Below are 14,919 nucleotides of genomic sequence, written 5' to 3' on the forward strand. Positions count from 1 at the left end.
TTTTATCGATAGTCATACAGTGAAAAACAAATAATTCGGATTTAAGCAACAATTCACCAACTAATGTACCATGGTAACTTTCACATCTTAACCTTAATTTTACGCTTCCAGTGAGTCACTCAACTCAAAACTGCATTTTTGAGGGTTGGTGGCTTTTGCCTGAACGGTGATGCATATACTTTTTAGTATTATATATTTTCAATTTTATGCCGATTGCTGGAACCTTCAAAAACTCTTTGTTAACACTCAGTAGCAAATTTTATAATGATTTTAAGCAAAAACAGTCTTGTTTGTCTATGCAGATTAAAAATAGGATAACATCAGTTCAAATAAATATATCAATTTATTATTATCAACAACTTTTTGATCTTGGCTCAATTGAAATATGAATACCGTTGAGCGTTCTCATTTGCATTTCAAAAATAATTTCCTTTTCCCATATTATTTTATGATCAATGGCGCAATATACTTTAAATGACCTGAGTATAGTTGCTAGCATAACTTTTAGTGACATCATTGCATATTGTTTTCCTGCAAAAAAAAAAGGCGAAGAGTTAGATTTTTCATTTTGAAACAGCATAGTTGTGTGAATCATTTGTCTTTCGTTGTTGACTCCACTTCATAAATAAAATAGATAATATTGAAATGTCTGTATGTGTTCTGCTTTTAAATATGCATGTAGCTGGTAGAGCCATACATTTTAATAATCTTATTAAGTTTTAACCTACGTATCATTCAGTATTTTACGAATGTTATTGCACATATTAATATCTAATAACTTATAAAATACGTTCTTACGTTGCACGTGAAATTAATCTGTTTAACGTCTAATTATCGATAGGCTATTATCAAAGGTGATAAATGACTTTTGCATAAAAATATAGCCGAAAATAAAGCATTAATATGTGTTTTTACCACCATATTTAATTTTTTGTCTTTTAAAATTATCGATATATGAGCATTTGTATTAAGCAAATATTCCATTAGTATAGTTGTTCAGTAGTATGTGAAATTTTATGTGTTTTGAGATCACCGAACCGCAAGAATTTAATAATCACACACGATTTATATGTTTTTCCAGTATAAAAAAGTGGCAAGAAATTAAACGCATATAAAAAAAGCTGAATTCATGTAAAATCTGTTAAAATTTAGACCACACATTATACATAAATGCCATGTTGTAAAATTATAAATATGGCTGTGATCGACCAAAAATTGTTTCGCGATCAACGATACTTACCTGCTATATATATTATATACTAATATGGTACACAACCAGTGTGTCACAAATTTCTATAGATAACTAAAATAAGTATAAATGTGGTATTATTTCAAAAAAAACTGGTGAGTCGTAAAATCGGTTCCACGAATAAACATAACGTGATTTAACATAACACGAATAAACAGAACGGTGGAAAAACAGAACAGTGATAAACATAAATATGACATTTCAGGAATAAAATATTGAAATTGTCGTAGGACTATAATTATGTTGTATAAATGTTTAATAACACAGGTTTTTAATACGCCGTAAAAATCAATTTATATAATATTAAAAAAAACTAATCAACGAAATAATGAGTCTAATAATTCTGGGGAGATAACAAAACAGGAAGATAACCTCTCTTTCCAAATAGAACATGGAATCATTTTGAGGCTGCTTCTGAGAGATGTCCTAAGATAGTGGTCGGCAAACCGCGGTTCGCGAGCCTCGTGCGGCTCTTTGGCCCCTTGAAGGCGGCTCTGTTTCATATGACCAGTTGAAAAAACTAGCATTTGCTGTTCTTTCGCTTTTTGGTTTTACATATTCATGCGAACAATATTTTTCAAGCCTGAACCTTAGCAAGAGTAAATTGAGAAGTCGTCTTATTGATAAGAACCTGGAATCGTGCCTAAAATTAAAAACAACAACATACAAACCTGACTTATCTAAACTTTCCAAGGAGATGCTAGGCCATCATTGTTCACATTAAGTGTTAATCAGTCATTGTCACGATTTAATTTTTTGGATACCTTACTTACAATATAATTTTTATTAATAAATTAATATCATTAAGTATGATATCAAGTTTTATTCAGTGTACAGTGTACCTATACTTTAATTAAGACTTACAACTTTAATTAAAGGTTATTAAGTTAATAAACAATGTACCTTCCTATATATTTTTAGTTTAAGAATTTTGGCTATCAAAAGAAATATCAATCTTGTACTGTTGATATTCGGCTCTGTTCACTAATGAGTTTGCCGACCACTGTCCTAAGACTACAAAATTCTTGTGAAGGTTTTTAGAACGCCTTAAACACATTGTTTAATGTAGTCATTTGGAACCTATTAGATGGATTACGACGAAATATAGCTTGCCAGCGGATATTATTAGCCAATGCCTATACAGGTCACCTTGAAGTTAAAAAAGGTCTGAGGTCCTTAGGAATCGAGTGGCAATAGTCGTACATGCTTATCAAAATCAAGCAGATAAATTGTGGTTTTTACGCCAAATGGCCGCCAACACGCAGTGATTATATAATATATTAATTATTTCTATATATTTCTGTTATAAAATTTATTATAAAGTATGTAATTAATAAATAGATAGGTATGACAAAAATTAATGTTTTATTTTTCCACTGGCTGTTCTGTTTTGTCACTGTTATGTTTCTTCATGTTCTGTTTTATCATGTTATGTTATATCACGTTATTTTGTCCGGCATAATATTATATAGAACTAAAAAGGTTATAAAACACTGGTAGTTTATGAATATAGTAATAATATATAATATATTACGTAATAATATAAGTCCGAAGTAGCCACTGACGTAATTATTATTGAACATAATTCTAAGATACCTATCATTCCAGAATCAGGTTCGAATCCTGCTTTTTTTTACATGTGTCTGGATCAAGATGTCATGTTATATAACTGAGGTTTAATCAAATTATGTACAAAGTAGATGGGTATTATTCTAACCTATACAATCTCTAGGCCCCGCACTAAAAGGGATATAAGAATATGGGTGGCGTTGTGCACATTTTTCCGGTAAAAAGTTATCAGGATCAAATTCATCAGCATTTTCTCCCCATATCTTTTTATCTCTGTGAACCGCAAAAGTGGCAATCAAACATCCGACATCAGCGGGCAAAGTATAGCTTTCTGAAATAAAGTGTTAATTTTATTGTTAGTTTTTGTAATGTAATAATAAGACTAATTCGTGGAAAAAGCGCACATGCCAACAGGTTTTAAAAATTGCAAGTTTATCTTTAAATTGAAAAAAATTATCCTATATTTAGGTACTTAATAAAAAAAATTGTAATAAAATACATCTTTCTAATTCTGCTACATATTGTATATGCAGTACTTTCGCCTTAATAGTATCGATTGAGGGTACGTAATAATAACATAGTGATATGACTGAAAAATTAGCCGTAGGTATATGGATAAGTCAGTTAACTTAATCGGGTCTATTCAATACGCAAGGCCGTTAAAGTGATAAAGTGATAGTATTTACGGCTAAGTAGGGTAGGTTTGTTTGGAGTTATTAGCACTTATTGTAACAATTATAATAAGTTGGTTGGTATTGTTGCAATAAGTGCTATATTAATTTAACAGTGCGTCTTTTGGCTGTGATAAAAATTAGAGCGAGAGCGAGATAGAGAGAGCGAGAGAGAGACAGTTTTGACTGATGAGACGTCTTACTTTTTGCAACAATAATTATAATACCTCAATACATATAATGTATGTAATAAATACTATCACTTTAGCGGCCTTGTGTATAGAATATACCCGCATATTGGTATATTATTATTCTTACACGAAAACAGATGATAATAATTGTCTTATAAATCAGTGACTGAAAGTGTAAATACCCAATTTTATTTCTCGCGTCGACTGTCTTTCGATAAATGGTCCTGCAGGAAAGAGTCTAAGAGATTCTTTAATAACTCTATCCAAGTATATCATTTTATTGAGATCTTCCTTTGCAATTGACCTGCTTGAGTCACCAAAGATCTCATGAAGCCTAAAAAGTAACATAGTAATGACATAGTATTATTAGTATAATTTAGAGATGAGTATATTTTTTTTACTGAATATAAATCTAATCAAATAAAAAATCGTCATCCAGTTCATCATAATCAGCCGGGCTCGATCAACTGCTGGATAAAGACCTCCCCATAGCCTCCCTCTACTCTTCACGGTCCCTAGTACTTTGCTGCCACGTACATCAAAATTAAAAGTTCGTCTATCCAGCCTTATCTTATCATTCGTCACACATAGTTCTCGACCGGAACCGTATACATCGCATATATTATTTGAATTCAACTACAAACTCGATTAGCTCAACTGTAATAAATCGTACTTACAATAAGAACCTAGGTGGTAAAATATTATCAAGCTGATTTTAATTAAAATCTATATTAGTAATATAGTTTGTGCTTGTATTGAGAAAGTTTTTATTTTTATTATAATTTATAAATTGAATGTAAGTAATCGTATGTAACATTAATTCATAATTTTAAACGTTAGCAAAAAATGTGGAGTATCAATTTTTTTATAGGTTCCAATAAAATTGTACTTGAAACATTCTGGAATTGAAATTATTGTAGTGTAGTGAATTATATATTATTGTAAATCAAATATTTTACTTTTCAGTATGTACCTAGTTCAACCATTGATGACAATATATTTTTTTTTGAATACCGAAAATAATCGTAATTGAAAAAATGGTGTAGAAACTATAAATGATAATGGTTACATACTCATCGAAAACTTTATCTTGAATGTACGAGTGGGAGCCTATCAATGCAAGCATGAAACTTATTGTTATTGTGGTGGTATCACTCCCTGCTATTATCATGGTGTTAACTTCGTCTCGCATTTCTTCATCTGTCCATTGACTGCTTCCTTCTGATATCTCAATTAATAAATCAAGGAAAGCTTTTCTTTTCCGGAAAGTGGATCCACCTGAATATTATTGGTATGAAAAATGTATCAGTGATATTTATAATCAAATTTCTTTATGATAAATTTAATATTAGAGATGTATTATTATGCTTAGAGAAAATACTTTTAGCAATATCAATCAGAAACATACCTACCTACAGTACAATTTATAAATTAACGTGCAATGACTGTGATCGCGTCTATAATGGAAAAATTCAGTTAACTATCAATATTAGGCTATATTAACATATTGCAAAAAATGTAACATTTTTCAGAATTGTCAACACATCTAATCGAAAATTATACTAACTTTGTTAAAGATAGTAATTTGTTATACAATACATCATCGCACGAATAAGGTAACTTGAGAATTAATAGTTATAAATTCTAGGAAAAAATAAAAAAAAATAACAGCAATTTTTAACACTTATATTAATAATATTTATAATTGTAATTGCATCCTACTCCTCATATTTTTTTTCCATTGAAAATTCTCACCCACCTCTGCTCAATTGTAACTTGGTATTGTACTCTTAGTGTTTACCATTAATTATTTTGATGTTTATATTATAGCGGCGAATATAGGCTCTTAATAATTATATATTTTTACCATGTCCGATCCTAAAAAGATTATATGGCGCCCCCACAGAGTGGAGGTTGTATTAATAGATTTTTGTTTTTACGATAAATTGATGTTAGCCACTTAGATAGATACATGCTCTGGTTCCAAGCATACATGTGATTTTCTTCCAGACACGTGATTCAAACCCGGGACCCACGACATTATAGGCCGACACGTTATTCACTCGGCTATCGTGGGCGTAGTAATCTACTAAATGTATGTACATTATATTTATTTCTGAATAAAGGATGTAAATAAATTTTAAAACCTACCATTAACAAGGCCATAGTCCTGGCTATCATAAATATCATGGTTTATATTGAGACGTTTTTGCTTTTTTGACTGGATTACCTGCAGGTAAAAAAAACTGAATAACTCACATATTATAATATAGATATGAAAATGCGGTACTGTTCGGTTAAAGCGGATACAGCGGAAAACGCATTTTGAAAATAGCCGATAAACTGGATTATTTGTTAGTTTGGGTTAGTTTAGGTTAGGTTAGGTTAGGTTAGGTTAGGTTAGGTTAGGTTAGGTTAGGTTTGGTTAGGTTAACCTAACAAATAATCCAGTTTATCGGCTATTTTCAAAATGCGTTTTCCGCTGTATCCGCTTTAACCGAACAGTACCGAAAATGCTTTATAAGCCCAAAAATGAAAAGATTATTTTGTAAGTCTCTAAATAAGTTGAAATACCTAAATGACAAGTATCAACAAGTTTTTATAATAAAAATAAAAATGAGACATGTTACATCGGCAGTTTTTATAATTAGTTATATCAGTGATAGGTATATAGTATATTGAGTTTACTATAAGCTAAACGGACAGTATGAACAGATACAATTGTTAAATTAACTATTTCTTTTATTCAACGAATAATTCACAAGAGTTAAGAATATATCATTCTGATTATTGAACATATATTATTTTGAAAAAAACACTTTCTGATAGAGTATATAATAACCAATAGAAAAAATCTTTTTTTGAAAAAAGTAAGTCACCCCGACGGGGAATCGAACCCTGTATCTCCCGAGTATACGCCTCATCCGTCGCATTAAGCCATTATGCTACGGCGTGACATACTAATAGCGAACAAATTTTAACTATTGGTCAATTTCTATATCTACCCATCAGCGTTCCTTCCAAATCAGCTACTTTGGCAATCGATTTTTGTTTCTTAAATCAAAGTAGGTATATTACTATTACTTTTGATTACTAACCGACGTCGTGGAATTTCTCCAATATTTTTTAGATGTAGCTACTTGCACTTGCTAATAATTTATAATTAACTATTTCTTTTATTCAACGAATAATTCACAAGATTTAAGAATATATCATTCTGATTATTGAACATACATTATTTTGAAAAAAACACTTTCTGATAGAGTATGATACAGGGTTCGATTCCCCGTCGGGGTGACTTACTTTTTTCAAAAAAAGATTTTTTCTATTGGTTATTATATACTCTATCAGAAAGTGTTTTTTTCAAAATAATATATGTACAATTGTTAAAGTTTTTTACAGTTCAACAGTTATATTTAGAAACGTAAAATCAAGTGAACGTATACAATTCATACAACAATAAATGTATTATTGTGACAATTAAGACTAGCTTAGTATTCATAGTTTAATAATTCTTAATAAAAAATATGTTTTTATTTTGAAATAACGCCAGGAGATGTACAATTTATTATGAATAGGTAACATCTGTTTGAATATCAACCTAATCACGCCTACCGCGTGATCTGTAGTACTATCTATGACTTTGTTTTCCTTCCACCACCCGTCATGTATGTACAGCCGTGGATATGCACGGCCGCCTTGCATGATGCTATAAACGTGTCTAAAAGAAGTGATTTTAAGTGCTCATTTCGTCCCAAAACGTAGCTTTGGGACTGATGCTACAACCATGCACCGTAGTGCTTAAAAAAGAAAGTTAAGGCTATACTTCAGCTGAGGCATGGTCTAAAAAGATCGTGACTAAGCGACGCGCATATTGTGCAAACGACACGTGCGGAAAAAACATAATGTGTCATAAAAATTCAACATGCGTCCATTTAATGTTATGTTTATTGTTATACTAGTTGACATGTTTTCTTTTTCGACTACATCTACGACATCTTTACACGATATAAGAATAATATATTCCTCCGACGCCATCACAAAACAAATTGAAGTGCTCACATCTCGACTACCGCTCTCCGATTGGCAACGAGTGCGATATTTCGTCCCACCTATTGTTGAAAATTATTTGCCGTTTCACTGTTGTATGCTCTTAAGAAAGGAAGAAAAAAAAGAAAAAGTTTTGGACTGGCTCTGCTTTCCGCCAACGTTAAGAAACCTATGTATCCGCATACTGAGTGTCACGAGTTGTAATGGACGAGTCTACAGAGGAGTCGAGACTATCCCGCTCCCCATACGACGCTGAAAATTTATCGAATACCACAAAGTTGGCCTCAGTTGCTATCAAATCTGCGTGGCCAATTGGACCCGTGTGAGGACGGACCCTGGCAAACAGCTCCGCTCATTCAGGTTCCATAAGCGGGCAATCACCAGAGAACGTGTTCAACGTCTAGGTGGTCATGCCCACAGATACAACCTGGCCCATCTACTATCAAGTCAAACTCGTGGAGTTTGGTGGCAAAGTTGCCATGGCCAGTCAGAACTGACTAATCCAGTGCGAAGCTTGGAGTCTTCTAGTTTGGTGCCTGCAGAATACGTCAAACAGAACATTAAATGGACGCATGTTGGATTTATATGACAAATCATATTTCGTTCGGCATGCGTCATTTGCACCCGCGACCCGCAATCCACGCATCGCGTAGCCACGATCTTTTTAGACCATGCCTCAACTGAGGTATAGCCTTAAGGAGTTTACTCTGGAATGCCAGTCACAAAATACAATATTTTACAAGTGTTACGTAACGATGTACCAGCTTAGGCGCTGCATGTACAGCGTATATCAGTCAATCTACGCGTATAAATCGCAATGTAAAAAATTGCGATGGTCGCAAATCATACCGCTGGATGCGCTTCCTAGATAGCTCACAAAAGTGATTATTAATTTTTTTGTTTGGCGGAACCCTTCAAAGACATTTTTTAAATCTCGGGGAATCCCTGGGTAATCCATATTGGATTCCAAAAGGGTATACTACAAGAGACATGCAAAGCATTATTATGCTAGTGATTATATTTGTAATTCAAACTGACAGTACCATAAGTTAAAAAAAATGTTATCACCATGAAATCTACTCTCAAAAGTTATTCGCATTCTTTCCTCAATTTGCCACCCTCTTAGAAAGCGATGTCGATAAACGCATAACCTGTGTACCTCCACGTTGTATTAATTAACAATATCGCGGATCCTGCTCTACAATCATTGAGCCACATGTTTAACGACACTGTCTTCAGGTATTTTTTCCCTTTATTATATTTTTCAGGGGCTTGGATCATTATGCCCACCAGCCTACGTTTCAATTTTTGTTTTATATTAAAATTATAATTATTGGTAAATCTGCCTCTGAGCGAAATCCAAAAAGTCCACCCCACTCAATCATTAAAAAATAATTGAAAAATTCAAGATCAATTGTATTTTTAAATTATTTCTCCAGATAATTATCAATGCCTGTAAATATCTAAAATAAAATGAATATTTGTTTATAGTATTATTCTGTTATGGGATTATGAAGTGTAGTTTCATATTAAACCCTTGTACAATACACATTCTGCATATATGAACGGAGTCCTGCCAGTTCTCTCTTAAAATTATCACTTTACTATATTCAAAGTTTTTCTGACATGATTAATACACATTTTCAGTGCCTAAATTTCAAAGCAGATAGGTAAACAGATAAATTGTTCTTACGTTATCGACAAAACCATGAATATTTTTTATATGTGCATCCTCTTGTTTAGCATATGGTGTCAATTTATAAATCCAAGTTGGTTGCAGCCACCATTTCACAATTCTTTTATAAATTATTTCTGATTCACATAAGGCCGACTGGATAAAGGTAGAAGTCATAGTTTTCTGAGCATTTAACTGTATTCCCATTGCAGTTGCTGTGAAAATATTATTTACCAAAATAAATTAATAGACTAGAAACTAGAAAAATATAGATTTTACACAAAAAATATTATTTCCAATGCTATAGATTAGTTAGATTAGTGCTTCTAAAACTGGAGAGTGCCCAATAAACCGTGAAATATTTATATCTGCAAAAAAATGATCCGCTAATAGATATAGATAAGAATTAAACAATTAAATAACTCATTACGGATCCATTGTTACAAAACGATGTACTTTTGATTTTTTAGTTGTTTAATGAAAATAAAATCGACGGTGAGTGTTTAATTAATATGTGCGCTCGGCTTAAAATAGCGCACCTCCGCTCCCCGCCCATGTATTTCATGGGCATGTATCTATAATATTGTATTATGGAATATTAAGAATCCGTAGGTATGCATTCCACGATTGTAAAAATTAAAATGTTGTTTATTTAATGTGTTTTAAAAACATTGTAGTAAATACGCAATGTATCGGGCGAATGGCTTACAATTATTAATCGTAATAAAGTTTGATAATATAAACTTCACTCTTTAGGTGCATCCAGTTACGAAAAAAAATGGTACCTACCTAATTTATCTTAGTCGCGATGTGTGAAAATGTATTACCATCAGCTATCTATCACTGGTTAAAATAGAATATCAAGAAGGGTGATTCTGTAGGAACGCAGATTTACAGACATGTTATTATTTTATAAACAGTAAAAGTTAAAATAAATTTCATTATATAAAGTCTAATGCACATACCACAAATCGTATCAAGAGAGCAGGGCCTGATCAAATTGGTTACGTCAAATGCACCTTTTTGATGTGTCATTTGTTTTACCATTATTTCACTTTTTTCCACAAAAATTTCAAAGAAATTGTCCAAAATCTTTTGATGAAATGTTGGCAACAGCATTTTTCGATGAACTTTCCATAAGGATGCTGAAAAAAACAATTTCGATAATAAATAAAAGTGGTATCCTTGAATTTAGATCAGTCTCTCAAAGTATCGTATACTTTAAACAATCACTCAAGGTATTCCAAGAAAATATTATGTTTGTCAAATCAGTAGTTACCTGTTACTATAGTAACATGTAATAGCTTGAAAAGTTAACGTGGTATTCTTATTTATATTATCAAATCCGCGATACATTTTAAATGTGATGTCTTTATTATGTTTGAATTAGGCATGTTCGTTATGTTTGACATAATAAGCACTAGGTATATATTGTTAATATTATTCACAGACGCGTCAATGATGCTTGCCGTTCGGGTGCCAACCCAAAATTCCCCATACTAGAAAATAATATGTTTTTTGGTGGAAACTAAAGAAATGAAAAGTAACTACCAATCATAATATTATAACCTAAATTATCTCATAAATATCAAGATATGACATAAGATAATATTAGAGGCATTTTATGTGGCTTTATTAGTTCGTTTGAAAGACGACTTGGAGGAAAAACAGCCAAGATTGGCACAATATAAGAAAGTTCTCTTCCGCCAGACCGACGAATGGTCTCACGAATCGACGGTTTCAATCTCAATGTTGAACGAATTGGGTTTTGAATTGTTTTCTCGTCCACCATATTCTCCGAACTTGACATGTGCGACTTTTTCCTGTTCACGAATTTAAAATTAAAAACAATTTTTGTCGAATCAAGATGTCATCGCCGTACTAAATAACTATTTTACAGAGTTAGATAAATCCTATTTTTCGAAAGCCATGAAAAATTGGAAAATCGTTGGACTAAGTATGTACACAGATAATGGGACTATGTTGAAAAATAGAATTATTGTTTCATTGCAAAATAAATGTTTTACTTGCCTTTTTATTAAACTTTTCAAACTACCCTAATATCAGCGACTTTATGTTTATTGTGTTAAAACTTATAAATGCTACATTTTAATGTTGATTTTACTATTCGTAATTTTCAGTTGGCGTTGGACCGAGGGAAGTGACGGCAACTTGTGCTTGCCCTATGCCCCAATGTTGGGACGTGATAGGGTGGAAGAAGAAGAAGAATTTTCAACTAAACAAATGTAACCTTTTCCAATAGACGACCAACAGACCAAGGCTTTAATCTGGGGACCCGGGCTAAGGGGGGGTCGGCGCGGTGGGTCAACCAGTTAAGTGAGATAAACACACACATCGAATTTGCTCCAATAGTAAAAAAGTCGCTATTTTACTAAAACATTTTAAACTATTTGGCTGTGGGATGGAATTTGATGTGATAGTTATGATGATTAATATTTTTAGTGTATTTTCTGACTGATAAAAATGTGTATTATTATCAAATATGGCGAAGGGTTGCAATTTACTTGGCTACCACAAAAATGGGTCACTATCAGTGCTTCTAATATGATGTGCCAATGACTGAATAATTACAGTGAATTTATTTAAAAATATAAAAAATTCGTAAAGATTCACGGAACGTCTTTTATTTTACCTTGTGGAACCCTGTGGTTCGTTTAATACCATTTAGGGAACACTTCTGTAAAACATGACACTGCCCTTAACCTTAGCAATCGGTAAGGGCCTGGGGGGCCGCTTCTGGATGTAGGGGCCATGGCCAACAGTCATAGCTGTAATCGGATACTCGGATAAAAAAAAATTCGTCTATAATAATTTTGTCATTATTGGCATATTCGACATATATCAATGATATGGTGACAATTTATCAAGAAAGAATAGTCAAATAATAACATTAAACATATTTTAAAATATAAAACTTACGTTCTGCAGTAATAAGTCCAGCGCCTAATAACTTATCGAGAAAACGATAAGTTCTACCTTTTGTTAACTCTGTCCTTAGGACTATTCCAATATCAGCGGGATTACTTAAAACTGAAAATGAGAAATGGTTACAAAATTAGAACTCTATAATCTTGTAATATGTTCAATTATTAAAATATTGTTTTCTGTTCTTGGCCAGAGTGAACGCGCGGGCAGCGGGGCCGCAGCGACGGGTGCAACTCAAACGCATAGCCGTGTGTGATACAAAAAAAAACACTGTCTATGAAAATTTCACACACAGTTATACGTTTGAGTTGCGCTCACCGTTGCCGCCCCGCCGCCCGTTCGACCCCTGTGTTCTAGCACATAGTATGATGAGATCTGTGATAAAAGTAAATTTTCACTAGCGTAATGTTGCAATTTATTGATAAATAAATAAAATCTCCTCCAATAATTATTATCACATTGTGTAGATAAAATACTTACTTAGGTACTGTAAAATGTATTTATAATATTTTATTGACCTGTGAATAGTTGAGGTCCAATCCACAATTTTATCACTCCTCCAGCGTCAACGACAGATTTTCCAATATTTTTTATTTCATTGGTGATCTCTAAAATTAAAATTAACATTTGTAATAATTATATTTGTCTACGATGATTGATGAAGCGTAGTTAAAATGAGTAATTTTTATTTAAATTCGCTGATTTAATAACAAATACGCAGAATACTGTTACAATAAAAATATTATTTATATTTTTTATGCTCATAATATATAACGACACTGGTATGGAGTTGATAGCAATCAGTGGGTCACGGGTTAGAATCCAAAATAACGCGTTGATTCTTCGGATATATTTAGAAACATATTATGTGAAAGGACGGTGGTCCATTGAGTTACAGTTTGCTTACGTAATATAAGGTAGATTCAGGATGGGGATCCATTTTCTACGAGTGTGTCAAATTACATGCCAAAAGTTTTAAAAAAATACACGCGTGTCACACAAATAAAATTATAAAAAATCAAATGTTGATGTTTTTAAAATGTTTTATTGTAATTTTACATAAAAAGGTTAACCATATAATTATTTTCTAAGTTTACACACTTAAATGTATTTTTTACAATCTAGAGTTTTTATTGTTTTTCTGATGCTACGTGCTGTTTAGAATTTTAAACTGTCTGAAGATGCCGTTTAAGAGTGAAACGAAACCTATATATTATTTTTCAATGAAACGATATTTCTTTTCGATTAGAAAATCATTGTAAAAAAGTAGTTTGTTATTTTTTTGCATTGACTTAAACGTAGGTATTGAGTTCCATCATTTTAAAATTTATTCTGAAATAATGTTACTTATACATTGCTAACGGTAGATATAGATACAGATTAAAAATATTATTCAACCTGTTTCGCAATCTATTCGAATGCCGATTAAATAAGCCAGTGTTGCACGACGAAGAGAAAAAAAAATATTAGATTTGACAAATATGCAGTACTTAGTAGGGATTGCAATACCGGTATTTGAAAACCGGTATTCAATTATTTATTGTTACCGAAATACCGGTTTCAAAAATCTAAAATACCGGTATTTTCGGTATTATGATACACATATATGTTTTTTGAAAATGAATTTATTCTTATATTTTAGTACTTACTAGGTACTATAAGTATTGTATATTAAATTTTATGTAAAAGTTTTATGCAGCCAAACGCAATTATATTAACTTTTAAACCAACTAAAGTTAGATAAAATGTAAACAAAATCCCTCAAATATACTTATGGAATTGTCGCGATGAATTACTTAATATATTTCTAAAAATAAAATATTCGTTGCAAACATTTCCAATTAATCTATAACATACTATCGTTCCTACGTTGTTAGTATGTACATACAACAAACATTGAATTTGAGAGAGATTTTTCTGTACCTACCCGGACTTTGTAAAAATTAGCCATTCTAAAATATGATAATCAATACGTATTTATAAAATGTTTCATAAGATAGTATTTTAAATATATTACAATATTTATATTCATTGATAGGTACTTTTTTTTATTTTTAATATCTTTTGACGAATACCGCTATTAATAGCGGTATTCAATAAGAAATACCGAAATACCGGTATTGACATATTCTTTCGGTATTGCAATCCCTAGTACCTAGGTACCTATGAATATCTACTAAACTCTTGCTTACAAAATTCACACTCACAATGGTCCGCGTGTCACTTGGTGTCTGGTTCGCTATCCCTGGTATGGGTGTATGTATTTTTAAATATTTTGAAAAACAATATCATAATTTGAAATGACAATCGATTAGAAATCGTAAGTAGTCGATTAAATTTATTTTTGGTTTTTATTCTTTACTTTCATCGATTGGACATACGAGTAGGAAAGTTGTGTTTTGAAAAAAGTCAGTTTATTCAAACATTTTTATGGAAATTTTATTTGATACATGAACATATTTGCTCAAATTGTATGAATACGTTTATTTAATAAACTAATAATTAACAACAATATTAAATAGCCACGTGAGTAATTGTCAAGTTTTTAAATAACTATAATAATAAGAT

General features: G+C 31.8%; 1 protein-coding gene across 1 annotated transcript; it reads right to left on the bottom strand.

Moving 5' to 3' along the window:
- Positions 1 to 352: 352 nt before the first annotated feature.
- LOC147067891 (cytochrome P450 4C1-like) lies at positions 353 to 5,721 on the bottom strand. Its single transcript, XM_085952499.1, has 5 exons — positions 5,706 to 5,721; positions 4,754 to 4,958; positions 3,863 to 4,014; positions 2,967 to 3,149; positions 353 to 531 (listed from the first exon to the last, which is right to left on the bottom strand). The coding sequence occupies exons 1-5, from the start codon at positions 5,719 to 5,721 to the stop codon at positions 353 to 355; spliced, it is 735 nt and encodes a 244-aa protein (XP_085808625.1).
- Positions 5,722 to 14,919: the final 9,198 nt, after the last annotated feature.

The sequence above is a fragment of the Rhyacophila brunnea genome, unplaced genomic scaffold, assembly GCF_057557595.1.
Source record: "Rhyacophila brunnea isolate RB1 unplaced genomic scaffold, BYU_Rbru_1.0 scaffold_3, whole genome shotgun sequence".
Lineage (NCBI taxonomy): Eukaryota > Metazoa > Arthropoda > Insecta > Trichoptera > Rhyacophilidae > Rhyacophila > Rhyacophila brunnea.

Excerpts from the sequence above, each read along its gene's own strand:
- LOC147067891 (XM_085952499.1), bottom strand. Across the intron at positions 4,015-4,753 it reads CAAGATAAAGTTTTCGATGA|GCTTCATGAGATCTTTGGTG; the intron begins GTATGTAACCAT and ends GTTACTTTTTAG. Across the intron at positions 3,150-3,862 it reads GACGCGAGAAATAAAATTGG|AAAGCTATACTTTGCCCGCT; the intron begins GTATTTACACTT and ends ACTTTATTTCAG.